General features: G+C 41.7%; 1 protein-coding gene across 2 annotated transcripts in view; it reads right to left on the bottom strand.

The window, feature by feature from the left end:
- The window catches only part of slc12a4 (solute carrier family 12 member 4), a 160,480-nt gene that overhangs the window by 54,597 nt on the left and 93,651 nt on the right, over positions 1–12,232 (bottom strand). For both annotated transcript variants that reach the window (XM_080187024.1, XM_080187025.1), the window contains exons 6-7: positions 10,301–10,431; positions 7,644–7,885 (exon numbers count right to left, since the gene is read on the bottom strand). In XM_080187024.1, coding sequence (XP_080043150.1) covers positions 7,644–7,885; positions 10,301–10,431 — 373 coding nt within the window. The remainder of the gene's footprint in view (positions 1–7,643; positions 7,886–10,300; positions 10,432–12,232) is intronic.

Genomic DNA, 12,232 nt, shown 5'->3' with positions numbered 1-12,232 from the left:
CCTCCATGCGAGTGTCTTCCAGCAGAGAGTTCCCCAAAAAGGAGCTGCTTGGGTATGTGCTCATCTGGCATACGAATGACATGATCTGCCCACTGGGTCTGGGCTCTCATCAGCAGTCTGTAGACTGATGGTAGACTTGCTCTAGAGAGAGCTTCAGTGTCTGGTACTTTGTCTTGCCATCTGATACGTAATACTCTGCGAAGACAAGTCATGTGGAAATGATTGAGCTGTCTTGCATGCCTTTGATACACAGTCCATGTTTCACAGGCATAAGGAGGGTAGTGAGTACTGCGGCGCTGTAGACCTTCAGTTTTGTTGCTGGGCCGATTCCTCAACGTTCCCATACAATGGGGTGCAGTGTACTGAAAGCAGAACAAGCCTTTGTTATTCTGCAGTTAACTTCCGTAACAAAAGTCACTTCTTGGGAGAGGGTGCTGCCAAGATAATTGAATTGGTCCACTGCCTGTAGTTTCTGCTCTTTGATCGTGATTATGGGTTCTGTGTACAGTGCGTGAGGAGCAGGCTGGTGCATGACTTCAGTATTTTTAATGTTGATGGCGAGTTCAAAGTTGTCACAAGCCGTGGAAAATTTGTCCATACTGACTTGCATCTCTGGCTCTGATCCAGTAAAAAGTCTGACAACACCAGGTTTTAGTCCAACCTATTTATTTGATAATACTCTCACTAGCTTTCGAGGGGACAGCCTCTTCGTCAGGTGAATGGAGAGTTCTGGCCTCAGACAGAGCATATAAAGCACAGACAGTTTAGAGATTACTGATATGCTCTGTCTGAGGCCAGAACTCTCCATTGACCTGACGAAGAGGCTGTCCCCTCGAAAGCTTGTGAGAATATTATCAAATAAATAGGTTGGACTAAAACCTGGTGTTGTCAGACTTTTTACTGTGTTTACGCCAGTCCAACGCCGGCATACCCACATTCTGATCCAGTATACAGGGCACGGTCATTGGCAAAGTCTCAGAACAGTTTCCTTCACTTTGGTAATAGCTTGAAGTCTCCTCAGGTTGAAGAGGTTCCCATCCACTCTGTACTTGAGGCTGATTCCAGCAACACTGTCGTGGAAGGCATCATTCAGCATGGCAGTAAACCTAATGCTGAACAGTGTGGGTGCGAGCACACAGCCATGTTTGACGCCATCGGTGACTGGGAGTGCCTCAGAGGATTCTCCGCCATCCAGTATTCTGGCCATCATGGAACTGGTGTACCATCTGAATCAATTTGGGGGGGGCAGCCGAACTTTGACATGGTCCTGCACAGGCCTTGTCGGCTGACAGTGTCAAAGGCTTTCGCAAGGTCAACAAAGGTTGCGTAGAGCTTGCGATTCTGCTCCTGACACTTCTCCTGAAGTTGGCACGCAGCAAAAATCATGTCAATAGTTCCGCAACTTTTGCAGAAGCCACACTGTGACTCTGGAAGCAGGCCCAGTTCCAGATGAATGACCAGACGATTTAGCAGGACTCGAGGGTTTTTCCTGTGATGGAGAACAACGAGATTCCTCGGTGGTTGTCGCATTCTTGCCAATTGCCCTTCCTCTTTCAGAGATGTACGATGGAAGCATGTTTAAGTTCCTGAGGAATGGATCCTTGCTTCCAAAAGAACTGGAACAACTCGGTAAGCTTGTCAATAAGTACAGGACCAGCATCTTTGCAGATCTCTGTGGGTATGGCATCTGCCCCTGGGGCTGGCTGACAGCTATGTAAGTTATATAACACAGCATCTAAAGGAGGCTATTTTGCACATTTCTTCAAATTGTTATTCAATTTTTCACACTCCCTACACCTCCCCCATAGCCCTGTCAACCTTTTTTTCCCTTCAAATATGTTTTCAATTGGCTTTTGAAGGCTAAAACTGCTTCTACCACCCTTTCAGGCAGCGCATTCCAAATCACAACGCGTCACCTTGTAACTTTTACTCCCCTTTATGCTGCCTCTGATTCTTTTCCTGAAAGCCTCCAGTCAGAGTCCTCCGCTTACTGACTGTTCTGCCTCTAGAAATGGTTTATTTATGCTTATCCAAATGGATCAAGATTTTGAATTCCTCTATCAAATCTATCTCTATTAACGAAGAAAAACCAACTTCTCTATTCTCACCATGTAACTAATCCTTTATTGCCAGAACTATTCTAGTAAATGTCTGGATGAGTGCAGATCCACCAACACATAATCATCCAGAAGAAGGTAGCCTACTTGATTAGAACCCCAACCTGGCCAACACTTTGGCAATCACAGGCCAAAAATGACTTTAGTCATTTTAATGACTTAAAAAAGGCAAAAAAAAACAAAAAAAAAGGCCAATCAAAACCCAACACCAATCACTCCTTTCATCATTGCTGCACTGTGACTAAAGTATGTACCACTACAAGATGCAGTGCAGCAACTCATCAAGGCTTCTTCAAAAACACATTCAAAATCTGCAACCTCTAATGTTTAGAAGAACAAGAATGGCAGACAAAGGGGTCATCACTTGCAAATTTCTCTTCCAGTCATATAACATCATGACTTGGAAACATATTGCTGTGCCTGAACTGTCGCTGGGCCAAGGTGCTAGATATCCCTCCCAGAGTATCCCCTCTAAGAGTTGCAAGACTAGTTCATAAAGGCAGCTCAGCACCAACTGAAGGCAATTTGAGATGAGCAATAAGAAATCCTGGACTTACCAGTAATGTCCAACAAATACAAAAAACACTTTTGTACCCTATCCAAAACACTCATCCTTTCTAAAATGTACTGCCCAGAATTGGACGTAACAGTCCAGCTGTGGCCAAAGAAATATTTAGTATAGGTCTAGTATACGTCACGCCTTTTGTACTCTATGCTTCTATTTATAAAATCTGGATTCCATATCCTTTATTAAATTGTTCTTCCACCTTCAGATATTGGTATACAAACACCCCCATGTCTATGCTTGCATTCCGTTTAAAACTGCACTCTCTCATTTTTCCTACAAAAACATATTACCTCTTTTTTGCATTGATTTTATTTACTTGTGTCCACCTATTCCATCAATTCATCTATGTCCTCCTGAAGTCTGTTACTTTCTTCTCCACTATTGCACTTTCAAGGTTCAAAGCTGCAAATCTGTGCCCTGTACCAGCAATGGTACAGAAGCATGGGGAACTTGACTGTACCTCCCCTTCAGAACAAAAGTCATTCACTATAACCGTCTTCTTTCCCATAGGCAATTTTATATCCAGCCTGCCTCTGTCCATTTATCCCACATGCTTCGGTTTTGCTAATAAGCCTAAGATGTGGTACTTTATCAAATATAATTCTAAAGTTCTTAAAATAATGACTTTAAAAAAATTCCATTCTGGGATATTGGCAATATTAGCAAGGCCAATTTTTAATGACCATTCCTTACTGACTTTAAGAAGGTAATGGTGGGTACCTTCTTAACAAACGAAAAACTTGCTAGGCTATTTCAGCAGGGAGCTTAGAATCCACATAAAGCTATGGATCAACAGTTACATGCAGATCAGGATAAGGATGGCAAACTTCTTCCTTGAGGGACATCAGTGAACCAAATAGTCTTTTTTATGATTATCCCATAGTCCAAATTTATTTAACTAACTATATTTAAACACCCCAGCTATTGTGATAGGATTTAAACTCATGCTTCTAGGTCATCCAATAACATAATCATTATCTGACTGTTTCATAAGAACATAAGAACATAAGAAATAGGAGCAGGAGTAGGCCATCTGGCCCTTCGAGCCTGCCCCGCCATTCAACAAGATCATGGCTGATCTGTCGTGGCTCAGTTCCACTTTCCCGCCCTCTCCCCATAACCCTTAATCCCCTCTCTTATCAAAAACCCATCAACCCGCTTCTTAAAAATATTTAGCGAGGCAGCCTCCACCACTTCAACGGGCAGAGAATTCCAGAGATTCACCACCCTTTGAGTGAAGAAGTTCCTCCTCAACTCCGTTCTGAACCGCCCCCCCTTTATCTTGAGGCTGTGCCCCCTAGTCCTACTGTCTTTTTTGAGCGGGAAGAGTCTTTCCACCTCTATCCTATCCATCCCATTCATCATCTTATACGTCTCAATGAGATCTCCCCTCATTCTTCTAAACTCTAACGAGTACAAGCCTAGTTTATTCAGCCTCTCCTCATAGCTCAACCCCCTCAACTCCGGTATCAGCCTAGTAAACCTCCTCTGCACTCCCTCCAAGGCCAAAATATCCTTGCGCAGGTGCGGCGCCCAAAACTGCACACAGTACTCCAGCTGCGGCCTCACCAATGCCCTATACAGCTGCAGCAAGACCTCCCTACTTTTATATTCAATCCCCCTCGCTATGAAGGCCAGCATCCCATTCGCCTTCCTGACCACCTGCTGCACCTGCAGGCTGGGTTTTTGCGACTCATGCACAAGGACCCCGAGGTCCCTCTGCACCGTCGCCTGCTGCAGTTTTTCGCCACGTAAGTAATAGTCCTTCCTACCATTCTTCCTACCAAAGTGGACCACCTCACACTTGCCAACATTAAATTCCATTTGCCATTTCCTGGCCCATTCGCCCAGCCTATCTAGATCCTTCTGCAGACTCTCCACACCGTCCGCACAATTTGCCTTTCCCCCAATCTTGGTGTCATCAGCAAATTTCGACACCCTACACTCGGTTCCCTCCTCCAGATCATCTATATAAATGGTAAATAGCTGAGGCCCCAGCACCGACCCCTGGGGCACCCCACTAGTCACCAACCGCCAATCCGAATAGCACCCATTGACCCCCACTCTCTGCCTCCTATTTGACAACCAATCCTCTATCCACGCTAACACCCTACCCCCAACTCCATGTCCTCTGACCTTCTGCAGTAACCTCTTGTGAGGTACCTTATCAAACGCCTTCTGAAAATCCAGAAAGACCACATCCACCGGCTCTCCTCTATCCACCGCCCTAGACACATCCTCATAGAACTCCAGTAAATTTGTCAGACACGACTTCCCTTTAATGAAACCGTGTTGCGTCTGCCCTATCAAGCAATTCCCTTCAAGATGCCTCGCAATTTCCTCCTTAATGACGGATTCTAACATTTTACCTACCACAGACGTTAAACTAACCGGCCTGTAATTCCCCGCCTTTTGCCTGGCACCCTTCTTAAACAACGGCGTAACATTAGCCGTTTTCCAATCCTCCGGCACTTCCCCGGAATCCAGCGACGTCTGGAAAATAACCACCAAGGCATCCACTATCACCTCCGCCATTTCTTTCAGAACCCTCGGATGCATTCCATCCGGTCCTGGGGACTTGTCCACAATCAGCCCCTCCAGTCTGTCGCGCACCACCTCTCTAGTAACAGTAATGTCATTAAGACCCTCCAGTCCTACCACCTTTCCATCGCTAACACCCGGCAAATTATTCACGTCCTCCTCCGTGAAGACAGAAACAAAAAAGTTATTCAAGACCTTAGCCATATCCCCATCCCCTACCACTAGGTCCCCTTTCTCATCCGCTAAGGGACCCCCACTGCCTTCATCTATCCTGTTACTGCAACAAAGAACTCAATGAAGTTCATCAAACATTTGCCTTTAATAAACCTATTGCAGCTTTCATTTAAAAAGTGCATAAAAACACAATTTCACCAAAACTAAACCTGTGTACACAAAGAACAGCATTAAGAAAATATTCTGCTATAATTTAATTACACAATCCAAGAATGATTCATAAAGTGATTTAGGCAAGTCAAGTCACACCTGTAACTGGTTCCCAATAGCGTGGGTGAACTTTGTTAAGAAATTAGCTATATACCTTGTATACATATACAATTAGTTTGAAATAGATGAAGGAATGTGCTAGCGCTTTAAGTTCATTTTCACTATTTCAGAGTTATAGAAACCAGGTGAGAGAAATGATATTCTTAGATAAAGATGGCTAATTTGAATGAAGAGCCATATTTGGAAGAGATTACAAGTGATATGAAGAGGTGTTAAGATTTTTCATTTAATCTAGCTTGCTGAGGTACACATATTCAGTAATGTATGGGAACATTAGACATGGCTGCAGCAAATATCCCTGATCAGGCTGGTGACCCAGGCTAAAAACAGTTGCATTGAAAAGCCATTGTGCTTGCTTGTCAGCAGCCTCACAAACAGGCTTAGTCATATATAATTGATAGTGAGATGAAAGAAACCTTTTGGGGAGTTAGTGTGGTACCAGAGATGGAATGTTATGAAATAATTGAAACTAGTCTGGGAAACACAGCTTGAGAGGTGATAAGAAAAAGATAAGATCGATCAGATATGGCCAGAATGTGAGAGAAAGGTCAAGGAGGCAAATAGTGGGTAGCCTGACAAAGAACTTGACGGCAGATAGGATACTTTGCAATAAAGTAAACCTTTGTAGGACCAAAAGGCTGCATCAATAATCAGGCATCCATCTTGGAAAAATCGGAAGGATCATCACAGTAGGCAGTGGAAAAAGACTCTGAAGGGAGACTCCAGTCAAACATTCCTGAGGATCCAAGAAGCCGAGAAGACCAGAGTACTGAGAAGAAATGTGGAAGGATAAAGGAAAAGCTGTGTGTGCTTACCAGCTGTCTGGACTGGTACGTGCTACCTGTCATGGCCATTTGCTTTTGTTGGATAACTAGAAATGTCATATCCATTCTTCAACAATTACTGAAAACTCAATATGCCAACAGAAATAAAAGCAGAAAATGCTGGTAAAACTTAGCATGTCTGGCAGCATCTATAGAAAGGGAAACAGAGTTAACATTTTGCGTCTGTATGATTCTCCTTCAGAGTCATATGGCCTCAAAACATCAATGCTGTTTCTCTCTCCACAAATGCTGCTAGACCTGCTGAGTTTTTCCAGCATTTTGTTTTTATTTCAGGTTTCCAGCATCTGTAGTATTTTGCTTTTATACCAAAATGTCAGCATATAGCGCACTCGAATCCTAATTCATTGGTTAATTGATTGGTTAGTGATAGCTCTTAAGTTTAACACAGTATATTTCAAAGAGTAAAACTTTCACAATATGCAATAATGAACTACTATTTTTAATTTGACTGATCCACTTATACTTTAAAAAATGCAATGATGCTTGACAATACTGCCAGCTTATTAAAAAGATATTATGATACTGCATTGATAGGTTTCCAGTGACCTTAAATACCATAATATTCAAAGTAACATAATAGTTTAGTAACACAGTTGTTTTGTCAGTATTCAAAATTGAAGTATTTATTGCTGTTTGTTACCTGGTACTTCTGGTATTAGAAAAACTCCACTTATCCTTACAATAATCTTTCTTGAATTATTAAAAATCTGCAATTATATTAATAGTATAAGTGCTGCAGGTTGCTATATTTTCAATCTTTAATTTCACAAGTATATGCAAAGAACGTTCTAACATTAGCAATTAAGTACATATATGCATATTAAATAATATTTAACAGCTATAATACTGTTATAAATTACATCTCATGACCCAAGAATGATAATTGAAGTGAATTAAACAACTCAAGTCACATCTGTAGTTGGTTCCTAATAGAATGGATGAACATTGTTAGAAATCAACTATATACCTTGTATATGTATAACATACAATGACTTCTACATATTATAACATAATACATTTCATACATATGTTATATAAATAATGACTAACAGCAATACTAATACTTACTGAAATTCTGGAGGACGGATGGCTGATATGATCACTCCCACATAGATGGACAATATGGATAGGATCACACAGATCAAAAACAAAGAGGCAAACTTATTAACATATTTGACGCCAATGAAAACAACCAAGCACATCAAAGTGAGGAAAATTGTCCCATAGATTCTCATGCTGTTAAGCATAGCACTGGTTTCTTCATGCGGTTCAGATGGTGTAAATATAGCTGCTGAAGGAAAGATGTAGGCCTGCAAAACAAAGTGACCAGTCAAGTTAAGACAAATAACTTGCAGGCAATGGAATAAAATAAATAAATTAAAAAAAAAACTGAACAACTGATAAGTTAAGATGGGAAACTGGACTTGCATCCACCACTGGCAAAGACCAGGTTACATCACAGATAAAGCTCCAGAAATCAGTGAGCAGAATAAAGTGAACTGAGATGCTTGTTACAGTAATCTGCTTTTTCCGCCTTCACAGAATTTAGATTTTCAATGCGTGGTGAGGAGAAAAATCTACCCTCAGATACTTCCTAAATCTCTGAAGCTAACAATTAAAAAAAAACCCCAGTCCAGATGAGATTAGCATAGGCTACACTAACCCCCATCTTAATTTTGGCAGAAACTGACAGCAATGCAAGTGGCTATCAGAGCATCTATAGTGTAGACTCCACGGCACAGTGACCTCTGAGCAGAACAAAATTAGCTCAATATATCCAAGCAAAATTCAATACAAATAGATTCAATGGGACAAATTCCAAATCAAAACTTCAATATAATGAAATTTAACATGTAAAACTATACTGTTACCCTCTGGGGAAATGGCTCTCTAGCCTTAGGTACAGGAATGGAGATTTTATTTTATTTAAGGTCTCTCTCCCTTTTCCGTCTTCATAGACAACAGATTCTCCAGATAGAAAGAGAAGGGAGGTCTACCCTCAAATACTGTCCATGCTTTTGAACCTGTCTTTTTAGAAAATACCATCTAGCAATGCAGATAGGAATAGCAACTGCACCCGTCTCCAACCACTAACACCCCTTCACCCCGTGAAATAGCCAATATTGCATTTATCTCAGCTGGGTTTAATCTAAAACATAAGTGGCCATTCTTAAAATACTCAGCTGTCCAGTAAAGCAAGACATTAAAGCTGTGGTCAATCTTGTTCTTATCCAAAATGCACATGATGAGCGCTTGAAATATCATAATATTAAAGGATATAGGACAAGTGCAGAAAAAAATGGGATCAGCGTGCCTTTAGTGGTAGGTATTGCCTGTGCAGACTCGATGGGCTGAAGGGCCTTTTCTGCACTGTACGAATCCATGATAATACACAATTTCAACAGGAGCACTGGGTAAGATCCTCATATCCACCCCTCCACTGAGACCAGCTGTAGTAATCACATTGGCTGAGCTTAGCCATTGTATTTACATATCTGACATTCCTCCTGAGAAGAAATGTCACAGGAATTCTCCGTTATTTTCCACAGCACATTAAAAAATATGCTCAAATCTGCTGAGGCCAGTGCTGTCATTTAACAACAGCTTTTAATAGGAAGTCTAATACTATACCATGTCCAACTACAGTCACTTTTTGCTGGAAAAAATATGATCAGAAAAAGTAATTAGTCTATTCTGTGGAAATTCTGTGTTGAACTATTTTCATTTCCAATTAAATTGTTAAAACGTGATTACTGGGAGGCACTGAAGGCATGTTACAATATCAGATGTGTTATTATTCAAACAAGTTATTAAACCAATGTCCTGCTCCTGGAGCTACAAGTGAATGACAAACTCAGAGCATGATGCAAAGAGCATGTAATTCTGGTATCTTAGCCAATACTGTTTCCCAATTCACACCAATAACAGATTAACTGGTCATTCATCACATTGTTTTTTGTAGGGCCCTGGAAGAAAAAGGTCCACTGGATAGTGATTGTATTACAACACTAACACACTTGAAATCAATTCACTGTCCCAAGGAGCATAAGGGCAAGTCTGAAAGCAGAAATAAGCTGTTTGAATGCAAGTCTTATTTTAACTGAGGCCACTGAATGTCTATGGCTTAAATGTTTACACACGTAACTGGGCATGTCAGAATTATACTGATTTCTATAAAGGTAACTTCACTGTCATTTCAACATTAAACGTTCAGAAGATCAAACCACGGGAGTTTAAAGTAAAGTTTATTTATTAGTCACAAGTAAGGTTTACATTAATACTGCAATGAAGTTACTGTGAAATTCCCTTAGTCGTCACAGTCCGTTGCCTGTTTGGGCCAATGCACCTAACCAGCACGTCTTTCAGAATGTGGGAGGAAACCTGCACAGACACGGGGAGAATGTGCAAACTCCACACAACAGTGACCCAAGCAGGGAAACGAACCTGGGTCCCTAGTGCTGTGAGGCAGCAGTGTTAACCACTGTGCCACCCATCTTGAAGTAAATGTAACATTATCAACTTAAATTTGACATCAAAATTTAAATTTAACTCAACATTATCCTCACAGCACTGATTTGAGCAGAGCTAACTCTTAAAGCAGCACAAAAGCAATATGATTAAACATTCCTTTTCATAGAACAACACCTTTGGGTTTCTTAGCATGGGAATTAAAACAAAGACAATCATCAAGAGCTTGTTAAAACCACAGTTTACAGTCTACTCACCAGTAGAATTTCAATGGCACCAAGTATATACATGGCTCCTGCAAAAGTTGTTCCAAGATAGAAACACAGACCCACGGCACCCCCAAATTCAGGTCCAAGGGACCTTGAGATCATGAAATAAGAGCCTCCAGCTGCAAAAAGGATGCACAATGAGAGAAAAAAAAATTATTGCAGAGATCAGGTGAAAGCAGTCAGGGCACTGAAGAGGAGGTTGAGGGCAGCACAGAAGTTAAAGAGAGCACATTAAATAGTAAAGGCAGTATCAGTAATCCTAGTACTAGCCAGATCAAGCAAAAGCAAGACAGGGAGCAAGGGAAGTCCAGATTAAACTGCATTTATTTAAATGCAAGAGACCTGACAGGCGAGGCAGATGAACTCAGAGCATGGATAGGTACATGGAACTGGGATATCATAGCAATTACTGAAACATAGCTAAGACAGGGACAGGACTAGCAGTTCAATGTTCCAGGTGACAATGCCATAAGAAAGATAGAACAGGAGGTAAGAGAGGAGGGGGAGTTGCACTTTTGATTAGGGAAAACGCCACAGCAGTACTGAGAGGGGATATATCCGAGGGTTTGACCACTGAGTCTATATGGGTAGAACTGAGAAATAAGAAGGGGAAATCACTTTGATAGGGTTGTACTAAAGGCCCCCAAATACTCAGCAGGAAATTGAGGAGCAAACATGTAAGGAGATTATAGATAACTCCAAGAAAAATAAGAGATCTAGGGGTACAGGTTCATAGCTCCTTGAACGTGCAGTTACAGGTGGACAGAGTGGTGAAGGCAGCATTTGGCATGTTTGGTTTCATTGGTCAGAACATTGAATACAGGAGCTGGGATTCTTTTTGAAATTGTACAAGACATTGGTAAAGCCACACTTGGAATACTGTGTATGGTTCTGGTCACCCTATTTCAGAAAGGATATTATTAAACTAGAAAGAGTGCAAAAAAGACTTAATAAAATGCTACCGAGACGTGATGGTTTGAGTTATAAGGAGAGGCTGGATAGACTGGGACCTTTTCCTCTGGAGTGCAGGAAGCTGAGAAGTGATCTTATAGAGGTCTATAAAATAACGAGGGGCATAGATCAGCTACATAGTCAATATCTTTTCCCAAAGCTAGGGAGGGGGAAAAGCATTGGTTTAAAGGTGAGAGGGGAGAGATAAAAACGGTTCTAGAGGGGCAATTTTTTCACAGAGGGTGAAGAGTGTCTGGTGAAGCTGCCAGAGGTAGTAATAGAGGAGGGTACAATTTTGTCTTTTAAAAAACATTTAGACAGTTACATGTTAAGATGAGTATAGAGGGATATGGGCCAAATGCAGGCAGTTAGGACTAACTTAGGGGTTTAAAAAAAATTGGACGGCATGGACAAATTGGGCCAAAGGGCCTGTTTCCATGCTGTAAACCTCTATGGCTCTGTGACTCTTAAGTGAATCCTAATAAGTGGATTCTCAATTGGACAAAACAATAAATTATAGTCACATATTCTTGTAGCCTTTCAACAGAATTCCCCAAGTCCACGTCAGTGGATTTGATGGTGGGTTGGAAAGGGAATATGGCGGGGAGGCCCGGGAATCGATTTGCAACAATGTGGCATGAAGGTGTCACCTGAACAATGCCTCCAGTGTTCAGGTTGGAGACTGCCCACAACTTTGGACCCTGGAACACCACAGCAGGGGTCAGGTGGTGACCTGCAAGTGGATCTTCTAGGTTAGGTGTCATGGATGGGGGTCCATCTCTCAGCCTCAGAGAGCTCCTGGAGATCCAGCGACATTCTCAAGAGGTCCATGTTCCAGTCTCACAGTGCTCCTGGGGGTTCACCTTCTTTCTTCAATAGTGCATCAGTGATGTTGGGTGCCTTTTCAATATGGCACCCAGTTATGACGGCAGACTGCATAATAAGTGAGATTGGGCTGAAAGATGTGGC

The sequence above is a fragment of the Carcharhinus amblyrhynchos genome, chromosome 4, assembly GCF_965287045.1.
Source record: "Carcharhinus amblyrhynchos chromosome 4, sCarAmb.v2.hapA, whole genome shotgun sequence".
NCBI classification, from domain to species: domain Eukaryota; kingdom Metazoa; phylum Chordata; class Chondrichthyes; order Carcharhiniformes; family Carcharhinidae; genus Carcharhinus; species Carcharhinus amblyrhynchos.
The sequence above is the reverse complement of the archived record's forward strand: the minus strand, read 5'-3'. Positions and strand labels throughout refer to the sequence as shown.